This window comes from Dendrobates tinctorius, unplaced genomic scaffold, assembly GCF_039654945.1.
Source record: "Dendrobates tinctorius isolate UK_male_01 unplaced genomic scaffold, ASM3965494v1 ptg000183l, whole genome shotgun sequence".
In the NCBI taxonomy this organism is placed as follows: Eukaryota; Metazoa; Chordata; class Amphibia; order Anura; family Dendrobatidae; genus Dendrobates; species Dendrobates tinctorius.
In genome coordinates, this window is record NW_027361850.1 from 5,365,394 (window position 1) to 5,385,159 (window position 19,766).

The 19,766-nt window shown below is 48.1% G+C and overlaps 1 protein-coding gene across 3 annotated transcripts in view; it reads right to left on the reverse strand.

Annotated features, from left to right (window-relative positions):
• Positions 1-19,766, reverse strand: part of SPOCD1 (SPOC domain containing 1) — a 171,670-nt gene that overhangs the window by 31,775 nt on the left and 120,129 nt on the right. For all 3 annotated transcript variants that reach the window (XM_073551942.1, XM_073551940.1, XM_073551941.1), the window contains 2 exons: positions 1,625-1,741; positions 1,416-1,544 (listed from right to left, as the gene is read on the reverse strand). In XM_073551942.1, the coding sequence (XP_073408043.1) occupies positions 1,416-1,544; positions 1,625-1,741 (246 nt within the window). The remainder of the gene's footprint in view (positions 1-1,415; positions 1,545-1,624; positions 1,742-19,766) is intronic.

The window sequence follows — 19,766 nt, forward strand, 5'->3', positions numbered from 1 at the left end:
CAAACTGGCCCATTGCCTTTAATATGATCGCTATCTTAACAAAACTCGCACGTGAACATCACTGGTGTCCCTACACCCTAATCAGATGAGACAGCTTCCGCTTGACCATGCAGCTTCACTAGATAATAAAGAGACAAACCACGCACAGCTTCAGCACTCAAAACCACTTTACATATGCTCAAAAGTGGAAAGATCTCACTGTTTCTGATATTTTTCTGTAGTAAAGTCTATGTATTCACACAACTGTGTTCTCAGACCAAGTGATGTCACAGGCATGTGATCAGCCCTATTCCCTATTCCAGCAAAGAGTGCTATGCATGAAAAACTCAGCTAGTGCTAACAAAAAAAGACATCTGAATGAGCCCTTAGGGTTAGTTACTTAAAGGGGTTCTCCAGATTTGTCTAGAAACTCTGCAGTCACTCTATGATTCTCCAGTGGCGGCAGTCAGACCAGGTGGTCATGTGACTGCAAGACACGATATGTCCTTTTCTGGTCACATTTCAACTAGACTTGCTGAATACATTTGTGTTATCATCTAGTTGGAATGTGGCTAGAATTTTGCATATTGCATACTTGGGGTCACTGGAGAATCCTGATAACACGCGTTGAGCTAGAGTCATAGAGTGACTGGACACTTTTGTGCCAAACCTGGACAACCCTTATAACGGCCGGACATATACAGAATGTTGTTATGTCATCATAATGACACTAGTGAGAAAAATATATGAAATAATGATATAACTCTTATTTGTAGTGTTTAAAATCTGGGAATCAGATGAAACCGAGAAAACATTTGTGCCTCTGTCATCTGAAAAAAAGGGGCCAGACATGCACAGTAACTATCACTTAAAGGGAATCTGTCAGCAAGTTTTTGCTATGTGAACATAGCAGGAAATACAGGCTGAGAAACAATGTTGAGTGACAAGCTTTTTATTACCCTGTGTTGTTGGTCACTTACAGAGAAAGCTTTATCAACTTGTGATTAACATTGCCTGGACTACACTAGTCTTTCTCCGCCCCCTCACCATGTTATAAGGAGCTCACTGTTAATAGCCATTGTATATACAGAGACTTGTGTGGGCGGGGTTAGCTTTCTCAGCTCTGCTGCATTCTACATCTAAAAGCTCTGATTGTGTCAAAACTGCTGCACTCAGTAAAATAAGTGATATATCGTTGGATTCAGGGTCTCTTTTCCTGTATCAGGCTGGTTTCAGATGAGATAACAAAAACCTGCTAACAGATTCCCTTTAAAGTGTATGGGAGATGACGAAATAGCTGGCACAGCAAGCCAGTCTCTGTATTCCCCATAGGCTTTAATGAGGATAACTGTTCATGTCTGTTCATTTCCTTTCCGAGATCGGATTATCCCGCCATTCACAAAACTTGCAGTATTCCATCTCAGATATTTACTCACAGACAGATCCTCCAAGGAAAACATTTGATCTGGTGACGTATCGATTTCAATCAGCCCCTTGTGTGTGAGCTTTATCATTTGCTGTTTTTGATTTAGTTCCGTCTCTGCTTTCTGAATCATCTCCAATGTCTAGAACAGAGGGAGAAGAGTTATGGCATCGAGTCTGGCTAAAAGCAAAACAGTGCTGTCTTGCCAAAGTTCTAGCTCACGTGCTGCCTCTCTTGGTTTCTCCAGTCAGTTAGCTCCTGGCGAGCCATTTCTGCAGGACTCATCAGAACCAGACGTTGTGGGGTGATCTCACCTAATACCACACTTTGAAAGAAACCCTGAAAAAGATAAGAGCAGAGTATATGAGGTACAAGAACTGCTTGTGAGATTTTATCTGAAGAGTAGGGAATTACAATCTAATTTGCTTTTTATAATTTGACTTATGAATATGAGATCATATAGGCTCTATATCAATAACCTCTTTTTATTTCGGGAGGGCAATGTTATGTTGCATTTGTGATAACAGCTTAAATTCTACATTTCGCTGCCACTCTAAAAAACACAATTCTGCATTTTTAATTGAGCTCATCAAGTCCCAGCCATTCATTCTGGTATCCATTGCCCCCTGCAATGCAACTGCAGGGACAACATAATAGGTTGCTACAACACCCTGAACCCAGCTGAAGGCCCCTGTGGATGCTATGTTATTTCTCCTGTGATGTCCAGCCACAAGCTGGGCATCACAGGAGACTGTGATCTTTACTATGTACAGCAATACTGTGGTATTGACATACAGTGGATACGGAAAGTATTCAGACCCTTTTAAATATTTCACTCTTTGGTTCATTGAAGCTATCTGGTAAATTTAACAAAGTTTTTTTTTCTCATTAATGTACACTCTGCACCCCATCTTGACTGAAAAACTGAAATGTAGAAATTTTTTCAAATTTATTAAAAAAAGAAAAAACAAAATCTCACATGGTCATAAGTATTCAGACCCTTTGCTCAGACATTCATATTTAAGTCACATACTGTCCATTTCCTTGTGATCCTCCTTGAGATGGTTCTACTCCTTCTTTGGAGTCCAGCTGTGTGTAAGTAAACTGATAGGACTTGATTTGTAAATGCACACACCGGTCTATATAAGACCTCACAGTGCATGTCAGACCAAATGAGAATCATGAGGTCAAAGGAACTGGCCAAGGAGCTCAGAGACAGAACTGTGGCAAGGCAGAGATCTGGCCAATGTTACAAAAGAATTTCTGCAGTACTCAAGGTCCCTAAGAGCACAGTGGCCTCCAACAGTGAAACATGGTGGTGGCAGCCATCATGCTATGGGGGTGTTTTTTAGCTGCGGGGACAGGACGACTAGCTTCCATTGAAGGAAACATGAATGCGGCCAAGTACAGAGATATCCTGGATGAAAACCTCTTCCAGAGTGCTCTGGACCTCAGACTTCGCAGAAGGTTCACCTTCCAACAAGACAATGACCCTAAGCACACAGCTAAAATAACAAAGGAGTGGCTTCAGAACAACTCTGTGACCATTCTTCACTGGCCCAGCCAGAGCCCTGACTTAAACCCAATGGAGCATCTCTGGGGAGACCTGAAAATGGCTGTCCAGTAACGTTCACCATACAACCTGACAGAACTGGAAAGGATCTGCAAGGAAGAATGGCAGCGGATACCCAAATCCAGGTGTGAAAAACTTGTTGCATCATTCCCAAGACGACTCATGGCTGTACTAGCTCAAAAGGGTGCTTCTCCTCAATACTGAGCAAAGGGTCTGAATACTTATGACCATGTGATATTTCAGTTTTTCTTTTTTAATAAATTTGCAAAAATTTCTATATTTCTGTTTTTTTTCAGTCAAGATGGGGTGCAGAGTGTACATTAATGAGAAAAATGAACTTTTTTGAATATACCAAATGTCTGCAATGAAACAAAGAGTGAAAAATTTAAAGGGGTCTGAATACGTTCCGTAACCATTGTATATAGAACAAGCAATCAGACGATCACTGGTATAAATTCGCTATAGGAACTGAAAATAGAAGCAAAAGAGAAAAAAAGTTATAAAAAGATCCACAGTTAAAAATAAAAAATAGATATATTTGTATCACGGCGCCCGTAAAAGTCTGATTGGTAACAATATAAAATTAGTTGACCCAACTAGTAAACGTTGTAAAAAAAAAAGCTGCATTTTTAGTTTGTTTGTTTTTTTAACAATCTTTTAAAAAAAATTTTAAGTTGCCCTTTTTCCCTTCTCTATATGGTAAAATTAATGGTTTCATTCAAAACTACCCGTAGTCTAGCAAAAGAAACAAACCCTTCATATTTATGTTGACGTAAAAGTGAAAAAGTTACGGCTATTTGATAAAGGAAAGGAAAAAAGATGAAAAAATGTAAAGTGGCTGCGTCCTAAACGAGTTAAAGAGGTGCATGGCTTTTAATACATTTGGCACAGTTTATTCCAGCACCAATTTCATTAGAAGGGTATTCCCATGTCGCACATTTATGGTATAGCCACAAGTCATGCCATAAATGTATATTCAGATGCCACTGATGGGTCTTGGATCCATCTAAAAAAAAAGGGGGCCAATGACCATCACAGTTAGTGGAGAGGTGGTCAGAGCTCCAATTCATTTGTATAGCAACTCCCACCAATTTTCAGTGTAAAGTAGCACGTGATGCGGCCTCGTTTTTGAAGTAGATGCAGATTACTGTGGTAACTCCCCCTTTTATTTAATATAACCTCTGTAGACAGGAGTTGTGCGTGCTAGATCGCTGCCTGGTGTTCAGCCGATATCACAGCAGACACCTGGCTCTCACTGACAGGAGTGGTGCCCGCACCGCTCCTGGGAGTTTAACTCCCTAAATGCTGCAATCGTTATCAATCGCAGCATTTAGAAGGAAAGCAGAGGAAGGGCGCTGCCTCTGCCCTTCGATTGGCGCCTGAGCAACGTCATCACAGGAGCCCAATCGTTGCTATGGTGACCAGATGTCGTCATCCGGGTCACCAGGTTACAGCAAGTATCTTAGACCATGCACAGTTAAAGAAGTCTCTCTGTTAAAGTCTCTCAGACACCAGGCAGAAACGTGTTTTTTTTAAAGATTTCACACACAAGTTGGTTGGTTGGTTGGTTGGTTGTTGGTTTGGTCACCATCATTTTCACTCATTTGACTTATGCAAGTGTTTGCGTTTGTCAACAGTGTGTGTTTTTAACAGTGTATAGCGTATCACAATTCAAGTAACACCTGATGCTTTTTCTCTTTCTTTTTGGCTGTCGGACAATGCCAGAAGAATGTTTTATTTCAAAATATTTTTCTTTCCATGCAATGCCAGCTCAGCTACTTTTAAGCCCAACACCATGCAGGGCGATTGGAATTTGCAACAACAAGATTGGCAGATTCGACATTGGCGTCCTGTGCTTCACTGATGAGAGCAAATTCACACTTAACACGTGACCGACGTGGCAGAGTCTGGAGATGCCGTGGAGAACATTCTGCTGCTACCTGCAACATCCTTCAGCATGACCAGTTTGGTAGTGGGTCAGTAATGGTGTGGGGTGGCATTTCTTTGCACTCTGACTGCCATTAGGTACCAGGATGAGATCCTCAAACCCATTGTGAAATCATATGCAGTGGGCCCTGGGTTCCTTCTGATGCATGACAATGCTAGGCCTCATGTGGCTGAAGTGTGTCAGCAGTTTTTGCATGCTGAAGGCATTGAAGCTACGGACTGGCCTGCCCATTACCCAGACCTGAATCCAATTGAGCACATCATGCCTCATTCCATCCACCAACACCATGTTGCACCACAAACTGTCCAGGAGTTGACTGATGGTTTAATCCAGGTCTGGGAGGAGATCCCTCAGTAGAACATCTGCCGCCTCATTAGGAGCATGCCCAGGCATTGTAGGGAGGTCATACAGGCACGTGGAGGCCACACACACTACTGAGCATCATTTCCTTATCTTGAGGCATTTCCACTGAAGTTGCATCACTCTGTAATTTGATTTTCCAGATTTTAAGTATCATTCCAAATTCAGACCTCCATGGGATATTAAATTTGATTTACTGTACATTAACCATTTTTATGGTGGCTACCGAGGTGCCGAATGTGCCAAAGTGGCTACCAAGTGGCCAAAGTGGCTACTGAGGTGCCGAATGTGCCAAAGTGGCTACCAAGTGGCCAAAGTGGCTACTGAGGTTCCGAATGTACTAAAGTGGCTACCAAGTGACCAAAGTGGCTACCAAGAGGCCAAAGGGGCTACCGAGGTCCCGAATGTGCCAAAGTGGCTACCAAGTGGCCAAAGTGGCTACCGAGGTGCCAAAGTGGCTACCAAGTGGCCGAAGAGGCTACCGAGGTGCCAAATGTGCCAAAGTGGCTACCAATAGGGCAAAGTGGCTACCGAGGTGCTGAATGTGCCAAAGTGGCTGCCAAGTGGCCAAAGTGGCTACTAAGTGGCCAAAGTGGCTACCGAGGTGCCGAATGTGCCAAATTGGCTACCAAGTGGCCAAAGTGGCTACTGAGGTGCCGAATGTGCTAAAGTCGCTACCAAATAGCCAAAGTGTCTACCAAGTGGCCAAAGTGGCTACCGAGGTGCCGAATGTGCCAAAGTGGCTACTAAGTGGCCAAAGTGGCTACTGATGTGCCGAATGTGCTAAAGTGGCTACCAAACGGCCAAAGTGGCTACCAAATGGCCAAAGTGGCTACCGAGGTGCCGAATGTGCCAAAGTGGCTATCAAGTGGCCAAAGTGGCTACTGAGGTGCCGAATGTGCCAAAGTGGCTACCAAGGGGCTGAATGTGCCAAAGTGGCTACCAAGTGGCCAAAGTGGCTACAGAGATGCCGAATGTGCCAAAGTGGCTATCAAGTGGCCAAAGTGGCTACTGAGGTGCCGAATGTGCCAAAGTGGCTAAAAAGGGGCCGAATGTGCCAAAGTGGCTACCAAGTGGCCAAAGTGGCTACAGAGATGCCGAATGTGCCAAAGTGGCTACCAAGTGGCCAAAGAGGCTACTGAGGTGCCGAATGTGCCAAAGTGGCTACCAAGTGGCCAAAGTGGCTATCGAGGTGCCGAATGTGCCAAAGTGGCTACCAAGTAGCCAAAGTGGCTACCAAGGTGCCGATTGTGCCAAAGTGGCTACTAAGTGGCCAAAGTGCCAACCGAGGTGCCAAATGTGCTCAAGTGGCTACCAAGTGGCCAAAGTGGCTACTGAGGTGCCGAATGTGCCAAAGTGGCTACCAAGTGGCCAAAGTGGCTACCAAGTGGCCAAAGAGGCTACTGAGGTGCCGAATGTGCCAAAGTGGCTACCAAGTGGCTAAAGAGGCTACTGAGGTGCCGAATGTGCCAAAGTGGCTACCAAGTGGCCAAAGTGGCTATCGAGGTGCTGAATGTGCCAAAGTGGCTACCAAGTGGCCAAAGTGGCTACCGAGGTGCCGAATGTGCCAAAGTGGCTACCAAGTGGTTAAAGTGGCTACCAAGTGGCCAAAGTGGCTACAAAGGTGCCGAATGTGCCAAAGTGGCTACCGAGGTGCCGAATGTGCCAAAGTGGCTACCAAGTGGTCAAAGTGGCAACCGAGGTGCCGAATGTGCAAAAGTGGCTACCAAGTGGCTAAGTGGCTACCAAGTGGCCAAAGTGGCTACAGAGGTGCTGAATGTGCCAAAGTGGCTACCAAGTGGCCAAAGTGGCTACCGAGGTGTCGAATGTGCCAAAGTGGCTACCGAGTTGTCAAAGTGGCTACTGAGGTGCCGAATGTGCCAAAGTGGCTACCAAGTGGCCAAAGTGGCTACCAAGTGGTCAAAGTGGCTACCAAGTGGTCAAAGTGGCTACCGAGGTGCCGAATGTGCCAAAGTGGCTACCAAGTGGTTAAAGTGGCTACCAAGTGGCCAAAGTGGCTACAGAGGTGCCGAATGTGTCAAAGTGGCTACCGAGGTGCCGAATGTGCCAAAGTGGCTACCAAGTGGTCAAAGTGGCTACCGAGGTGCCGAATGTGCCAAAGTGGCTACCAAGTGGCCAAAGTGGCTACAGAGGTGCTGAATGTGCCAAAGTGGCTACCAAGTGGCTAAAGTGGCTACCAAGTGGCCAAAGTGGCTACAGAGGTGCTGAATGTGCCAAAGTGGCTACCAAGTGGCCAAAGTGGCTACCGAGGTGTCGAATGTGCCAAAGTGGCTACCAAGTGGTCAAAGTGACTACCGAGGTGCCGAATGTGCCAAAGTGGCTACCAAGTGGCCAAAGTGGCTACAGAGGTGCTGAATGTGCCAAAGTGGCTACCAAGTGGCTAAAGAGGCTACCAAGTGGCCAAAGTGGCTACAGAGGTGCTGAATGTGCCAAAGTGGCTACCAAGTGGCCAAAGTGGCTACCGAGGTGTCGAATGTGCCAAAGTGGCTACCAAGTGGTCAAAGTGACTAGCGAGGTGCCGAATGTGCCAAAGTGGCTACCAAGTGGCTACCAAGTGGCCAAAGTGGCTACAGAGGTGCTGAATGTGCCAAAGTGGCTACCAAGTGGCCAAAGTGGCTACCAAGGTGCCGAATGTGCCAAAGTGGCTACCAAGTGGCCAAAGTGGCTACCGAGGTGCCAAATGTGCTAAAGTGGCTACCAAGTGGCCAAAGTGGCTACCGAGGTGCCGAATGTGCCAAAGTGGCTACCAAGTGGCCAAAGTGGCTACCGAGGTGCCATATGTGCTAAAGTGGCTACCAAGTGGCCAAAGTGGCTACCGAGGTGTCGAATGTGCCAAAGTGGCTACCAAGTGGTCAAAGTGACTAGCGAGGTGCCGAATGTGCCAAAGTGGCTACCAAGTGGCCAAAGTGGCTACAGAGGTGCTGAATGTGCCAAAGTGGCTACCAAGTGGCCAAAGTGGCTACCAAGGTGCCGAATGTGCCAAAGTGGCTACCAAGTGGCCAAAGTGGCTACCGAGGTGCCATATGTGCTAAAGTGGCTACCAAGTGGCCAAAGTGGCTACAGAGGTGCCGAATGTGCCAAAATGGCTACCAAGTGGCCAAAGTGGCTACCGAGGTGTCGAATGTGCCAAAGTGGCTACCAAGTGGTCAAAGTGACTACCGAGGTGCCGAATGTGCCAAAGTGGCTACCAAGTGGCCAAAGTGGCTACAGAGGTGCTGAATGTGCCAAAGTGGCTACCAAGTGGCTAAAGAGGCTACCAAGTGGCCAAAGTGGCTAGAGGTGCTGAATGTGCCAAAGTGGCTACCAAGTGGCCAAAGTGGCTACCAAGGTGTCGAATGTGCCAAAGTGGCTACCAAGTGGTCAAAGTGACTAGCGAGGTGCCGAATGTGCCAAAGTGGCTACCAAGTGGCTACCAAGTGGCCAAAGTGGCTACAGAGGTGCTGAATGTGCCAAAGTGGCTACCAAGTGGCCAAAGTGGCTACCAAGGTGCCGAATGTGCCAAAGTGGCTACCAAGTGGCCAAAGTGGCTACAGAGGTGCCGAATGTGCCAAAGTGGCTACCAAGTGGCTAAAGAGGCTACTGAGGTGCCGAATGTGCCAAAGTGGCTACCAAGTGGCCAAAGTGGCTATCGAGGTGCTGAATGTGCCAAAGTGGCTACCAAGTGGCCAAAGTGGCTACCGAGGTGCCGAATGTGCCAAAGTGGCTACCAAGTGGTTAAAGTGGCTACCAAGTGGCCAAAGTGGCTACAAAGGTGCCGAATGTGCCAAACTGGCTACCGAGGTGCCGAATGTGCCAAAGTGGCTACCAAGTGGTTAAAGTGGCTACCAAGTGGCCAAAGTGGCTACCAAGTGGTTAAAGTGGCTACCAAGTGGCCAAAGTGGCTACAAAGGTGCCGAATGTGCCAAAGTGGCTACCGAGGTGCCGAATGTGCCAAAGTGGCTACCAAGTGGTTAAAGTGGCTACCAAGTGGCCAAAGTGGCTACAAAGGTGCCGAATGTGCCAAAGTGGCTAGAGGTGCTGAATGTGCCAAAGTGGCTACCAAGTGGCCAAAGTGGCTACCGAGGTGTCGAATGTGCCAAAGTGGCTACCAAGTGGTCAAAGTGACTAGCGAGGTGCCGAATGTGCCAAAGTGGCTACCAAGTGGCTACCAAGTGGCCAAAGTGGCTACAGAGGTGCTGAATGTGCCAAAGTGGCTACCAAGTGGCCAAAGTGGCTACCAAGGTGCCGAATGTGCCAAAGTGGCTACCAAGTGGCCAAAGAGGCTACTGAGGTGCCGAATGTGCCAAAGTGGCTACCAAGTGGCTAAAGAGGCTACTGAGGTGCCGAATGTGCCAAAGTGGCTACCAAGTGGCCAAAGTGGCTATCGAGGTGCTGAATGTGCCAAAGTGGCTACCAAGTGGCCAAAGTGGCTACCGAGGTGCCGAATGTGCCAAAGTGGCTACCAAGTGGTTAAAGTGGCTACCAAGTGGCCAAAGTGGCTACAAAGGTGCCGAATGTGCCAAAGTGGCTACCGAGGTGCCGAATGTGCCAAAGTGGCTACCAAGTGGTCAAAGTGGCAACCGAGGTGCCGAATGTGCAAAAGTGGCTACCAAGTGGCTAAGTGGCTACCAAGTGGCCAAAGTGGCTACAGAGGTGCTGAATGTGCCAAAGTGGCTACCAAGTGGCCAAAGTGGCTACCGAGGTGTCGAATGTGCCAAAGTGGCTACCGAGTTGTCAAAGTGGCTACTGAGGTGCCGAATGTGCCAAAGTGGCTACCAAGTGGCCAAAGTGGCTACCAAGTGGTCAAAGTGGCTACCGAGGTGCCGAATGTGCCAAAGTGGCTACCAAGTGGTTAAAGTGGCTACCAAGTGGCCAAAGTGGCTACAGAGGTGCCGAATGTGTCAAAGTGGCTACCGAGGTGCCGAATGTGCCAAAGTGGCTACCAAGTGGTCAAAGTGGCTACCGAGGTGCCGAATGTGCCAAAGTGGCTACCAAGTGGCCAAAGTGGCTACAGAGGTGCTGAATGTGCCAAAGTGGCTACCAAGTGGCTAAAGTGGCTACCAAGTGGCCAAAGTGGCTACAGAGGTGCTGAATGTGCCAAAGTGGCTACCAAGTGGCCAAAGTGGCTACCGAGGTGTCGAATGTGCCAAAGTGGCTACCAAGTGGTCAAAGTGACTACCGAGGTGCCGAATGTGCCAAAGTGGCTACCAAGTGGCCAAAGTGGCTACAGAGGTGCTGAATGTGCCAAAGTGGCTACCAAGTGGCTAAAGAGGCTACCAAGTGGCCAAAGTGGCTACAGAGGTGCTGAATGTGCCAAAGTGGCTACCAAGTGGCCAAAGTGGCTACCGAGGTGTCGAATGTGCCAAAGTGGCTACCAAGTGGTCAAAGTGACTAGCGAGGTGCCGAATGTGCCAAAGTGGCTACCAAGTGGCTACCAAGTGGCCAAAGTGGCTACAGAGGTGCTGAATGTGCCAAAGTGGCTACCAAGTGGCCAAAGTGGCTACCAAGGTGCCGAATGTGCCAAAGTGGCTACCAAGTGGCCAAAGTGGCTACCGAGGTGCCAAATGTGCTAAAGTGGCTACCAAGTGGCCAAAGTGGCTACCGAGGTGCCGAATGTGCCAAAGTGGCTACCAAGTGGCCAAAGTGGCTACCGAGGTGCCATATGTGCTAAAGTGGCTACCAAGTGGCCAAAGTGGCTACCGAGGTGTCGAATGTGCCAAAGTGGCTACCAAGTGGTCAAAGTGACTAGCGAGGTGCCGAATGTGCCAAAGTGGCTACCAAGTGGCCAAAGTGGCTACAGAGGTGCTGAATGTGCCAAAGTGGCTACCAAGTGGCCAAAGTGGCTACCAAGGTGCCGAATGTGCCAAAGTGGCTACCAAGTGGCCAAAGTGGCTACCGAGGTGCCATATGTGCTAAAGTGGCTACCAAGTGGCCAAAGTGGCTACAGAGGTGCCGAATGTGCCAAAATGGCTACCAAGTGGCCAAAGTGGCTACCGAGGTGTCGAATGTGCCAAAGTGGCTACCAAGTGGTCAAAGTGACTACCGAGGTGCCGAATGTGCCAAAGTGGCTACCAAGTGGCCAAAGTGGCTACAGAGGTGCTGAATGTGCCAAAGTGGCTACCAAGTGGCTAAAGAGGCTACCAAGTGGCCAAAGTGGCTAGAGGTGCTGAATGTGCCAAAGTGGCTACCAAGTGGCCAAAGTGGCTACCGAGGTGTCGAATGTGCCAAAGTGGCTACCAAGTGGTCAAAGTGACTAGCGAGGTGCCGAATGTGCCAAAGTGGCTACCAAGTGGCTACCAAGTGGCCAAAGTGGCTACAGAGGTGCTGAATGTGCCAAAGTGGCTACCAAGTGGCCAAAGTGGCTACCAAGGTGCCGAATGTGCCAAAGTGGCTACCAAGTGGCCAAAGTGGCTACCGAGGTGCCAAATGTGCTAAAGTGGCTACCAAGTGGCCAAAGTGGCTACCGAGGTGCCGAATGTGCCAAAGTGGCTACCAAGTGGCCAAAGTGGCTACCGAGGTGCCATATGTGCTAAAGTGGCTACCAAGTGGCCAAAGTGGCTATTGAGGTGCCGAATGTGCCAAAGTGGCTACCAAGTAGCCAAAGTGGCCACCAAGGGGCCGAATGTGCCAAAGTGGCTACCAAGTGGCCAAAGTGGCTACCAAGTGGCTACAGAGGTGCCGAATGTGCCAAAGTGGCTACCAAGTGGCCAAAGTGGCTACCGAGGTGCCAAATGTGCTAAAGTGGCTACCAAGTGGCCAAAGTGGCTACCCAGGTGCCAAATGTGCTAAAGTGGCTACCAAGTGGCCAAAGTGGCTACCCAGGTGCCAAATGTGCTAAAGTGGCTACCAAGTGGCCAAAGTGGCTACCGAGGTGCCGAATGTGCCAAAGTGGCTACCAAGTGGCCAAAGTGGTACCGAGGTGCCAAATGTGCAAAAGTGGCTACCAAGTGGCCAAAGTGGCTACCGAAGGGCTGTGTGCACCAAAGTGGCTATCAAGGATTCCTGCATGCCAAAATGGCTACCAAGGGGCCAAAGTGGCTAACAAGGGGCTCCGCACATCAAAGTGGCTACCAAGGGGGCCAAAATGGATTATAAAAAAAATATCTCAATCTCTGATCCCCTGGACCACCATCAAATCCATTATCATGAAATGGAAAGAACATGTTACCACCACAAACCTGCCAAGAGATGGCTGCCCATCAAAACTCTTATCTCGGGCAAGGAGGGCATTAATCAGAGAGGCAGCACAGAGACCAAAGGTAACCCTGTAGGAGTTGCAAAGTTCAAAAGCAGAGACTGGATTATGTGTCCATACAACTACAATAAGCCGTACATGGAAGAGTCGGCAGAAAAAAGCCTTTACTTACACACAAAAATTGTAAGGCTTAGTTTTGAGTTTTCCAAAAGACATGTGGGAGACCACATTTTTTGGCCACCAAGGTAAACACTATATCTGGCGCCAAACCAATACAGCTCATCACCCCAAGAATACCATCCCCACAGTGAAACATTGTGGTGGCTGCATGTGCTGAGGGGATGATTTTCTGCAACAGGGACAGGGAAAATGGCCTGAGTCAAGGGGAAGATGGAGGTTGTGAGCGAAATACAGGGACACTCTTGAGCAAACCCTGTTTCAGTCTGTCAGTGATTTGAAACTGGGAGAGGTTCACCTTTCAACAAGACAATCCCAAAGCATATTTCTAAAGCAACACTCAAGTGGTTTAAAGGGAAACGTGTAAATGTTGTGGAGTGGCCAAGTTAAAGTCCAGACTTTAATCCAACTGAGAAGCTGTGGTCAGACTTGAAGATTGCTGTTCACCAGAGGAAACCATCTAACTTGAAGGAGCTGGAGCAGTTTTGCCTTGAGGAATGGGCAAAAATCCCAGTGGCAAGAATTGGAAAGCTCAAAGAGACTTATCCAAAGCAACTTGCACCTATGATTGTGGGTCCCCCTCCCAGGGCTGTGGGGTACTCGGTACCGGGCCGGTCTCTCAGAGGGGCATGTCACAGCAGCGGTGACCCGGTCCGTGGCCCTGGGCGCCCATGTAAAAGGGGTAGAGTGGTGGAATAAAGTTTATGAGTGATTCGTGACGCCACCTGTGGTATTCGGCAATGAAGATGTTAAGCCGACACTGCAGACAGATCCTCTGAAACAGATGGTGTGGTGCAGCAATGATGGTGTAGCCCTCCACAGGCAGGGCTGTAGTCCCAGGGCAGTGTAGATCGGTGTTGGGGAACAGGGTGCAGTGTCTGGCACAGAGATGTAGCAGTGCTGGAGAAGTTGCAGAAAGAAGGCAAGGACACAGCGGAATGTAATTTCTTTACCTTTACTTTGTAAGTGCAGTCCAGGGTCCAGATTACAGATGGCACAGTAGCTGATTAGCCTGGAAGCAACTCAGGACTCTCTCTATGCAGATAAGTTGTGTAGTCTCCTTCCTAGCGCTTACTTGAGGTACACCCAGTACTGTGTTACACTGAAGTTCCCCATCTTTCCTCTCAGATCTACCTCGTATGGCAGACAGCTCTAGCCTTCTATCTCTTCTCTTGGCTCACCCCTTGCTGTTGTGCCTCCTAGTCTTAGGTGGGAATAGAGCATTTACAGCTTCCTATTCCACTGGTTTCTGTTGCAGGACCATTAGTATCCATACAACCGTGGAAACTAGGTTCCAGATCATGCGCTCCACCTGGGAACGAGCTCTCAACTCTGCTCAGTCCCCCAGCTTCTCTCTCCTTGTCTACACACTTCAGCCTCCTCACAGAACTGACTAATTTCCCTTCCTGGCCCTCAGAGAGCACTCCTCCCCCAATTCTGGTTCAGAGCTCCCTCTGCTGGCCTGGAGTGGGAAAAGTGTTGCATGTTATGGGTAACTGCTAGAGAGACCCTTCATTGCTTCCAAGCCTGACATCACCCTCCTTGGAGGAAGGCAATGCCACTGTGGCGACCATACTCCTGGGGGCGCCACATTCCCCCCCTTTGTAGATTGTAAGCTTGCGAGCAGGGACCTCACTCCTAATGTCACTGTTTGAATTGTCTTAACTTGTATTGAATTTATTGTCTGTACATGTCCCCGCTTAATTGTAAAGTGCTGCGGAATATGTTGGCGCTATATAAATAAAAATTATTATTATTATATATTATTACTGCAATTCAGTACTCCGGGACTGATAAAAAAAACATATATGAACATATTAACACATTAACACTTATAAATGTACAAGATTTAAATAAAAAAATGAAAAATACAAAAAACAAAAGCTCCAAAAATAGTCCTGTGATGATTAGTCCATGCGTCAATGTCCATGGTCCATTCCTGGGCAATGGATAAACTATATACAAGGGGTTCTTACAGAGTCTCTGTAGGCACAAAACTTGAAACGTTACATATTTACATGTACAGGTTAACATTTACTTTATTTGCATAACTTATTTAGATGCAAAACCTGAGGGGTGGTATGCCTTAGGTACTACGGACAGACCTACATAGCTCTGGTGTGGGTAAACTGGGTAGTAGCCGTCTACGGACTCTTAGACTCACCATGGGTATGACAGATTCACCACTGGCAAGGCGAGGATTCTCTGGCTCCACTGCTGGTGTGGCATCTGCTACCTGAACTTCCTGATTTTCAGAGTTCTCTTGAGTCACTTCTTCTTGTACTACCAGTTGGAGAAAGGTCAAAACTGGCACCACTATGGCATTATTCGCTTTAGTCCAATTTGCAGGGAATTCTCAAAGTACAGTGCTGACCTTTTCTTCTTCCTCTATGGGTTGGATGTTTTGTTCTTCCATTCTTTCTTTTAACTGGTCAGGACACAATTTCAAATGATCCATTGATACTGCTGCTGAGGTTTCTCCCCCATCCTTACTGATAAGGCAAACCTTGGTGTTATCGAAGTTTGATGGTAAGATGGTGTAGGGTTCAGCTTCCCATTGGTCATTTAATTTATGTATCCTCCTCTTCCTTTTTAGGACTTGTTCTCCTGGCGACAAGGGAACTGCAGGTGCATGGTGATTGTAGTGCCTTTCTTGTTTCTGTCTTGCCTGAGCTAGACTTTTTTCCACAAACTCCTGCACTCTTCGATACTGTTGCAGGTGTAAGGACTCCCATATCCAAATCTATAGGCAACTTGGCAGGCCTCGCTCTCATTAGGTAGGCTGGAGTGCAGTTGGTAGAATTCACAGGAATGTGATTGTAGAGGTCTACCAGATCTGGCAACTTTTCTGGCCACAGATTCTTCTCTTCCAAAGGCAAGGTCTTCAGTAGATCGATCACCACCTGATTCATCTTTTCACACATGCCATTGGTCTGTGGATGGTACGGTGTTGTCCTGATCTTCTTGCAACCGTACAAGTTACAGAATTCCTGAAACATTTCTGCCTCAAAGGCTGGACCTTGATCTGTAAGCACTCGCTCGGGATATCCATGTGGTCGACAAAAGTGCTGTTGGAATGCTCTGGCTGCTGTCCTGGCTGTTTGATCCTTGACAGGCACTACTACCAGGAATCTCAAGTAGTGGTCAACGATGGTAAGAACATAAATGTAGCCTGAACGGCTTGGAACCAGCTTCACATGATCCAGGGCGACCAACTCAAGTGGTTGTTTGGTTATTATTGACTGCAAAGGAGCTCGCTGGCTGTTATGGTCCTTTCTGCGCAGGTTACACACTCCCGGCACCAATTTTCAATGGCTTTCCTCATACCAGCCCAGTAGAATCTCTCTCGGAACAAGGCCTCCAACTTCTTCCATCCGAAGTGTCCAGCTCATTTGTGGTATGCTTCCAAGACTAGTTATGATTAAGGGCGTCTAGCCAGAAATGCGTAAACAATGTTCTGTTGTTTGAACAGCATTCAATAAATCACCAGAGCACTCAGCTGGATCGCTTCTTCTTTTATTATTGATGTGCGGCCAGGGCAGGGCCGGATCCGAGTCTGAGGTGCGGTGAGGTCAGACGTGGGTGAGCTGGACTTCTATACATGCTTCCAAGACCATTGATGCTTCCCTCTTTAGGACTACCACTTGCCAAACCAACTCATGAGTGCGGGCATTGATACTCCTCCGACAGAGCTTTCCTTCATAGATGAACAGCCGGCCTCTTTCCTTCCACAACTGCTGGGTTTCTTCAGGAGCATCCGACTCTGGGCGTGAGTCAGCTTGTGACAGTAGCTCCTTCACCAGGTGGACTGCTGGGTCGCTATCCTGGGTTTCTGCCCAGTCATGATGAGGCAATGGATTTAGGGTGGCCTCTTTCATGATAGACTGTCTGTTTCTCACTCCTTGAGCACGTTGGGCCGCAATTGGCCGGTGGAAGGCAGGTAACTCAATTTCTTCAAGTGCCTCAGTCTTCTCCTGCATCTGGCAGATTAGGCATTCTGGACAGTGCATCAGCATTGGCATTCTTGTGCCCTGCTCGGTACTTGATCGTGAATTCATAGTTAGACAGCCGAGCCATCCATCGCTGCTCCAGTGCACCTAGCTTGGCATTTTCCAAGTGAGTCAACGGGTTGTTGTCCGTGAAGATGGTAAACTTGGCTGAAGCTAGGTAATGATTGAATTATTCAGTCACAGCCCAGACTATGGCGAGGAACTCCAGCTTGAAGGAACTGTAGTTGTCAGGGTTCCTCTCAGTGGGACGAAGCTTCCTGCTGGCGTAGGAGATCACTCTTTCTTTGCCATTCTGTACCTGTGACAGTACTGCTACAAGTCCCACGCTGCTGGCATCAGTATACAACACAAAGGGTTGGTCATAATTTGGGTAGGAGAGAACTTCATCTCCTGTGAGAGCCATCTTCAGTCGAGTGAAGGACCTCTCCAGCTCCTCATTCCATTCGAATGTAGGACTCTGCTTTCTGGCCTTCTTGGGCTGACCCACCAGAAGATTTTGCATAGGAGTGGCTATCTCAGTGAAGCCTTTGATGAACCTTCGGTAGTAGCCTACCAGCCCGAGGAATTGACGTACTTCATGGAGGTTGCTGGGCTTCTGCCAGTCCCGGATGACTGTGACTTTGTCAGGATCCGGTGCCACACCTTCTGCACTCACTACATGACCAAGGTACTGAACCTTGGGCTTCAGGAGGTGGCATTTGGAAGGCTTCACCTTCAGGCCAAAGTTGGACAATGCTTCAAACACCTCAGCCAGGTGCTTCAGATGGTCTTCATAAGTCTTGGAGAAAACAATGACATCATCAAGGTATAACAGGACTGTCTCGAAGTTCTTGTGCCCAAGACAGCATTCCATTAGCCGTTAGAATGTCCCTGGAGCGGTGCAGAGCCAGAATGACATGTAGTTGAACTCACAGAGACCCATTGGTGTGGTAAATGCTGTTTTCTCCTTGTCTGCCTCTGCCACGGGAACCTGCCAATACCCACTAGTGAGATCTAAGGTGGAAAAATAGTTAGCAGTTTTAAGTGCTGCTAATGACTCTTCAATTCTGGGTAACAGGTAGGCATCTTTATGTGTAATGCTGTTACTTTTTCTGTAATCAACACACATTCTCATGGTACCATCCTTCTTTTTCACAAAGACTATTGGGGCTGCCCACGGGCTACAACTGTCTCTGATCACCCCAGCCTCCTTCATTTCCCGCACCATATCATTGGCACACTGGTATTGTGCTGGGGGTATAGGCCGGTACCTTTCTTTTATGGGTGGATGGCCTCCAGTGGGGATATGGTGTTGAACCCCTTTTGCCTTCCCAAAATCTAGAGGGTGTTTACTGAATTCCCACTCATACTCCTGAATCAAACAGTAAACCCCATTCTTTTGGTATGAAGGGGTGGAGTCAGTTCCCACCTGCAGTTGCTGGCACCATTCCTCCAGCTGCTTTACAGAGCCATTGTCCTCCACTTGGTCGGATGAGACCAAGGGCTCTGCTGCCTGCATCGCATTGTTACTGACAGTAAGCAGCTTAGCAACTGTGGCATACCGAGGTATTGTGGCCTCCTCCTCCCCACAATTCAAGAGGCATACAGGTACCCTCCCTTTACGGACATCAAGTACCCCTCTGGCTGTCAGGACAGTGGGCCTGCTATCAGAGTACACTGGTTCTACCATTGCCTGGTAATCTTTTCCTCTGAGGCCTATGGCTGCCCGACACCAAATCAACATTTCACATCTAGGGGGTATTGCAATTGGGAAAGAATCAGTCACTCTGACGTTGCCAATTTCTCCGCCAGAGAGTTCTACCTGCTGTCTTTGCATCAGGGCCTTGATCTTCTTCTGCAGGACTCGTTGTTCACTGGAACCAGCAGTCTCAGCCACCTGATGCAACAAGACAATAACCTCGGAAAGACAATTTTCAATCACATTGGTACCAAGAGTCATCATTGGGTTACATTCTCGTCGATCAATATCCACAACTATCAGACCTTGAGATTTTAACTCTACTCGACCCACTTTAACAGTAATTTCTTTACATCCCACTTGCGGTAAAGACTGACCATTACTGGCAACTACTGTGAGTTCATCACTTGGGCCGCGAGTAAGTTCAGAATCAGCCCAATATCGCTTGTAAAGGATATAGGGCATAGATGTCACCTGAGAGCCAGTGTCCAGCAAAGCGTTCATGGGGATACAGTCAATTACCACTGGGAGGACCGGTCTCCCTCCAACATACTTGGCTCACCAGTTCTTTGGGTCTTGTGGTCCTACTCCAGGGGGTGGGCCCTCTGCCCCAGCGGTTGCTCGTTTAAATGACAGAATCTTGCGATGTGGCCTGCCTTGTGGCAGTGACGACAGATGGGACGTCCATCCTGGTCATAGCGATCGTTGTTCCTTCCTCGGAGTGGTGGGATCCTCTTCTTCTTTAGCCACGGGAAATCCTCTGGACTGGAGGCCAGCTGGATCTTCTCCTTGGAGGATACCTGCAGGGACTGCACGGTTTTAGCAAGTGCAGCCATACCCTTGGTCAACTCCTGGACCTGAAGACGCAGTTCTTCCGATGGATCTTTGTCCAGAGTCTGTGCATCAGCCTCCACAGGGATGGAAGGGAAAGATGTTGCTTCCTGGTGGTATGTAATCGCTGGGCGCCTAGGGGGCGCTGGACGGCTGACATTTGGTTCATGCAGCACCCGGATAGCCCTGTCTTTGAGATCAGCAAAGTCTAGGTCAGGGTTTTGTAGGGCTATGATTCGCAGCTGTGCACTGTGGGTACTGGATAGGAGTCCCTCAATGAATTTCTCCTTTAACAGTCCGTCTCCATCTTTCACACTGTCTGGGTCAATCTGCTTGACGGCTCGCAGCGCCTCCTGCAGGTTAAGAGCATAGTCCCGTATATTGTCCTGCGCTTTCTGCTTACACCCAAAGAATCTCATCTTGATTTCAACTGCAGTGCGGGTGTCAAAGGTGTTTCTTAGCTTAGCCAGGATCTTTTCAACAGTCTCCTTATCAGTGTCCTGCCAGGCTTTTACTTCTCTCTGTGCTGCACCTGTTAGCTGCCCAGTAAGGATGTTCACCTTCTGGCTTTTGGACAGAGGATACACTTCAA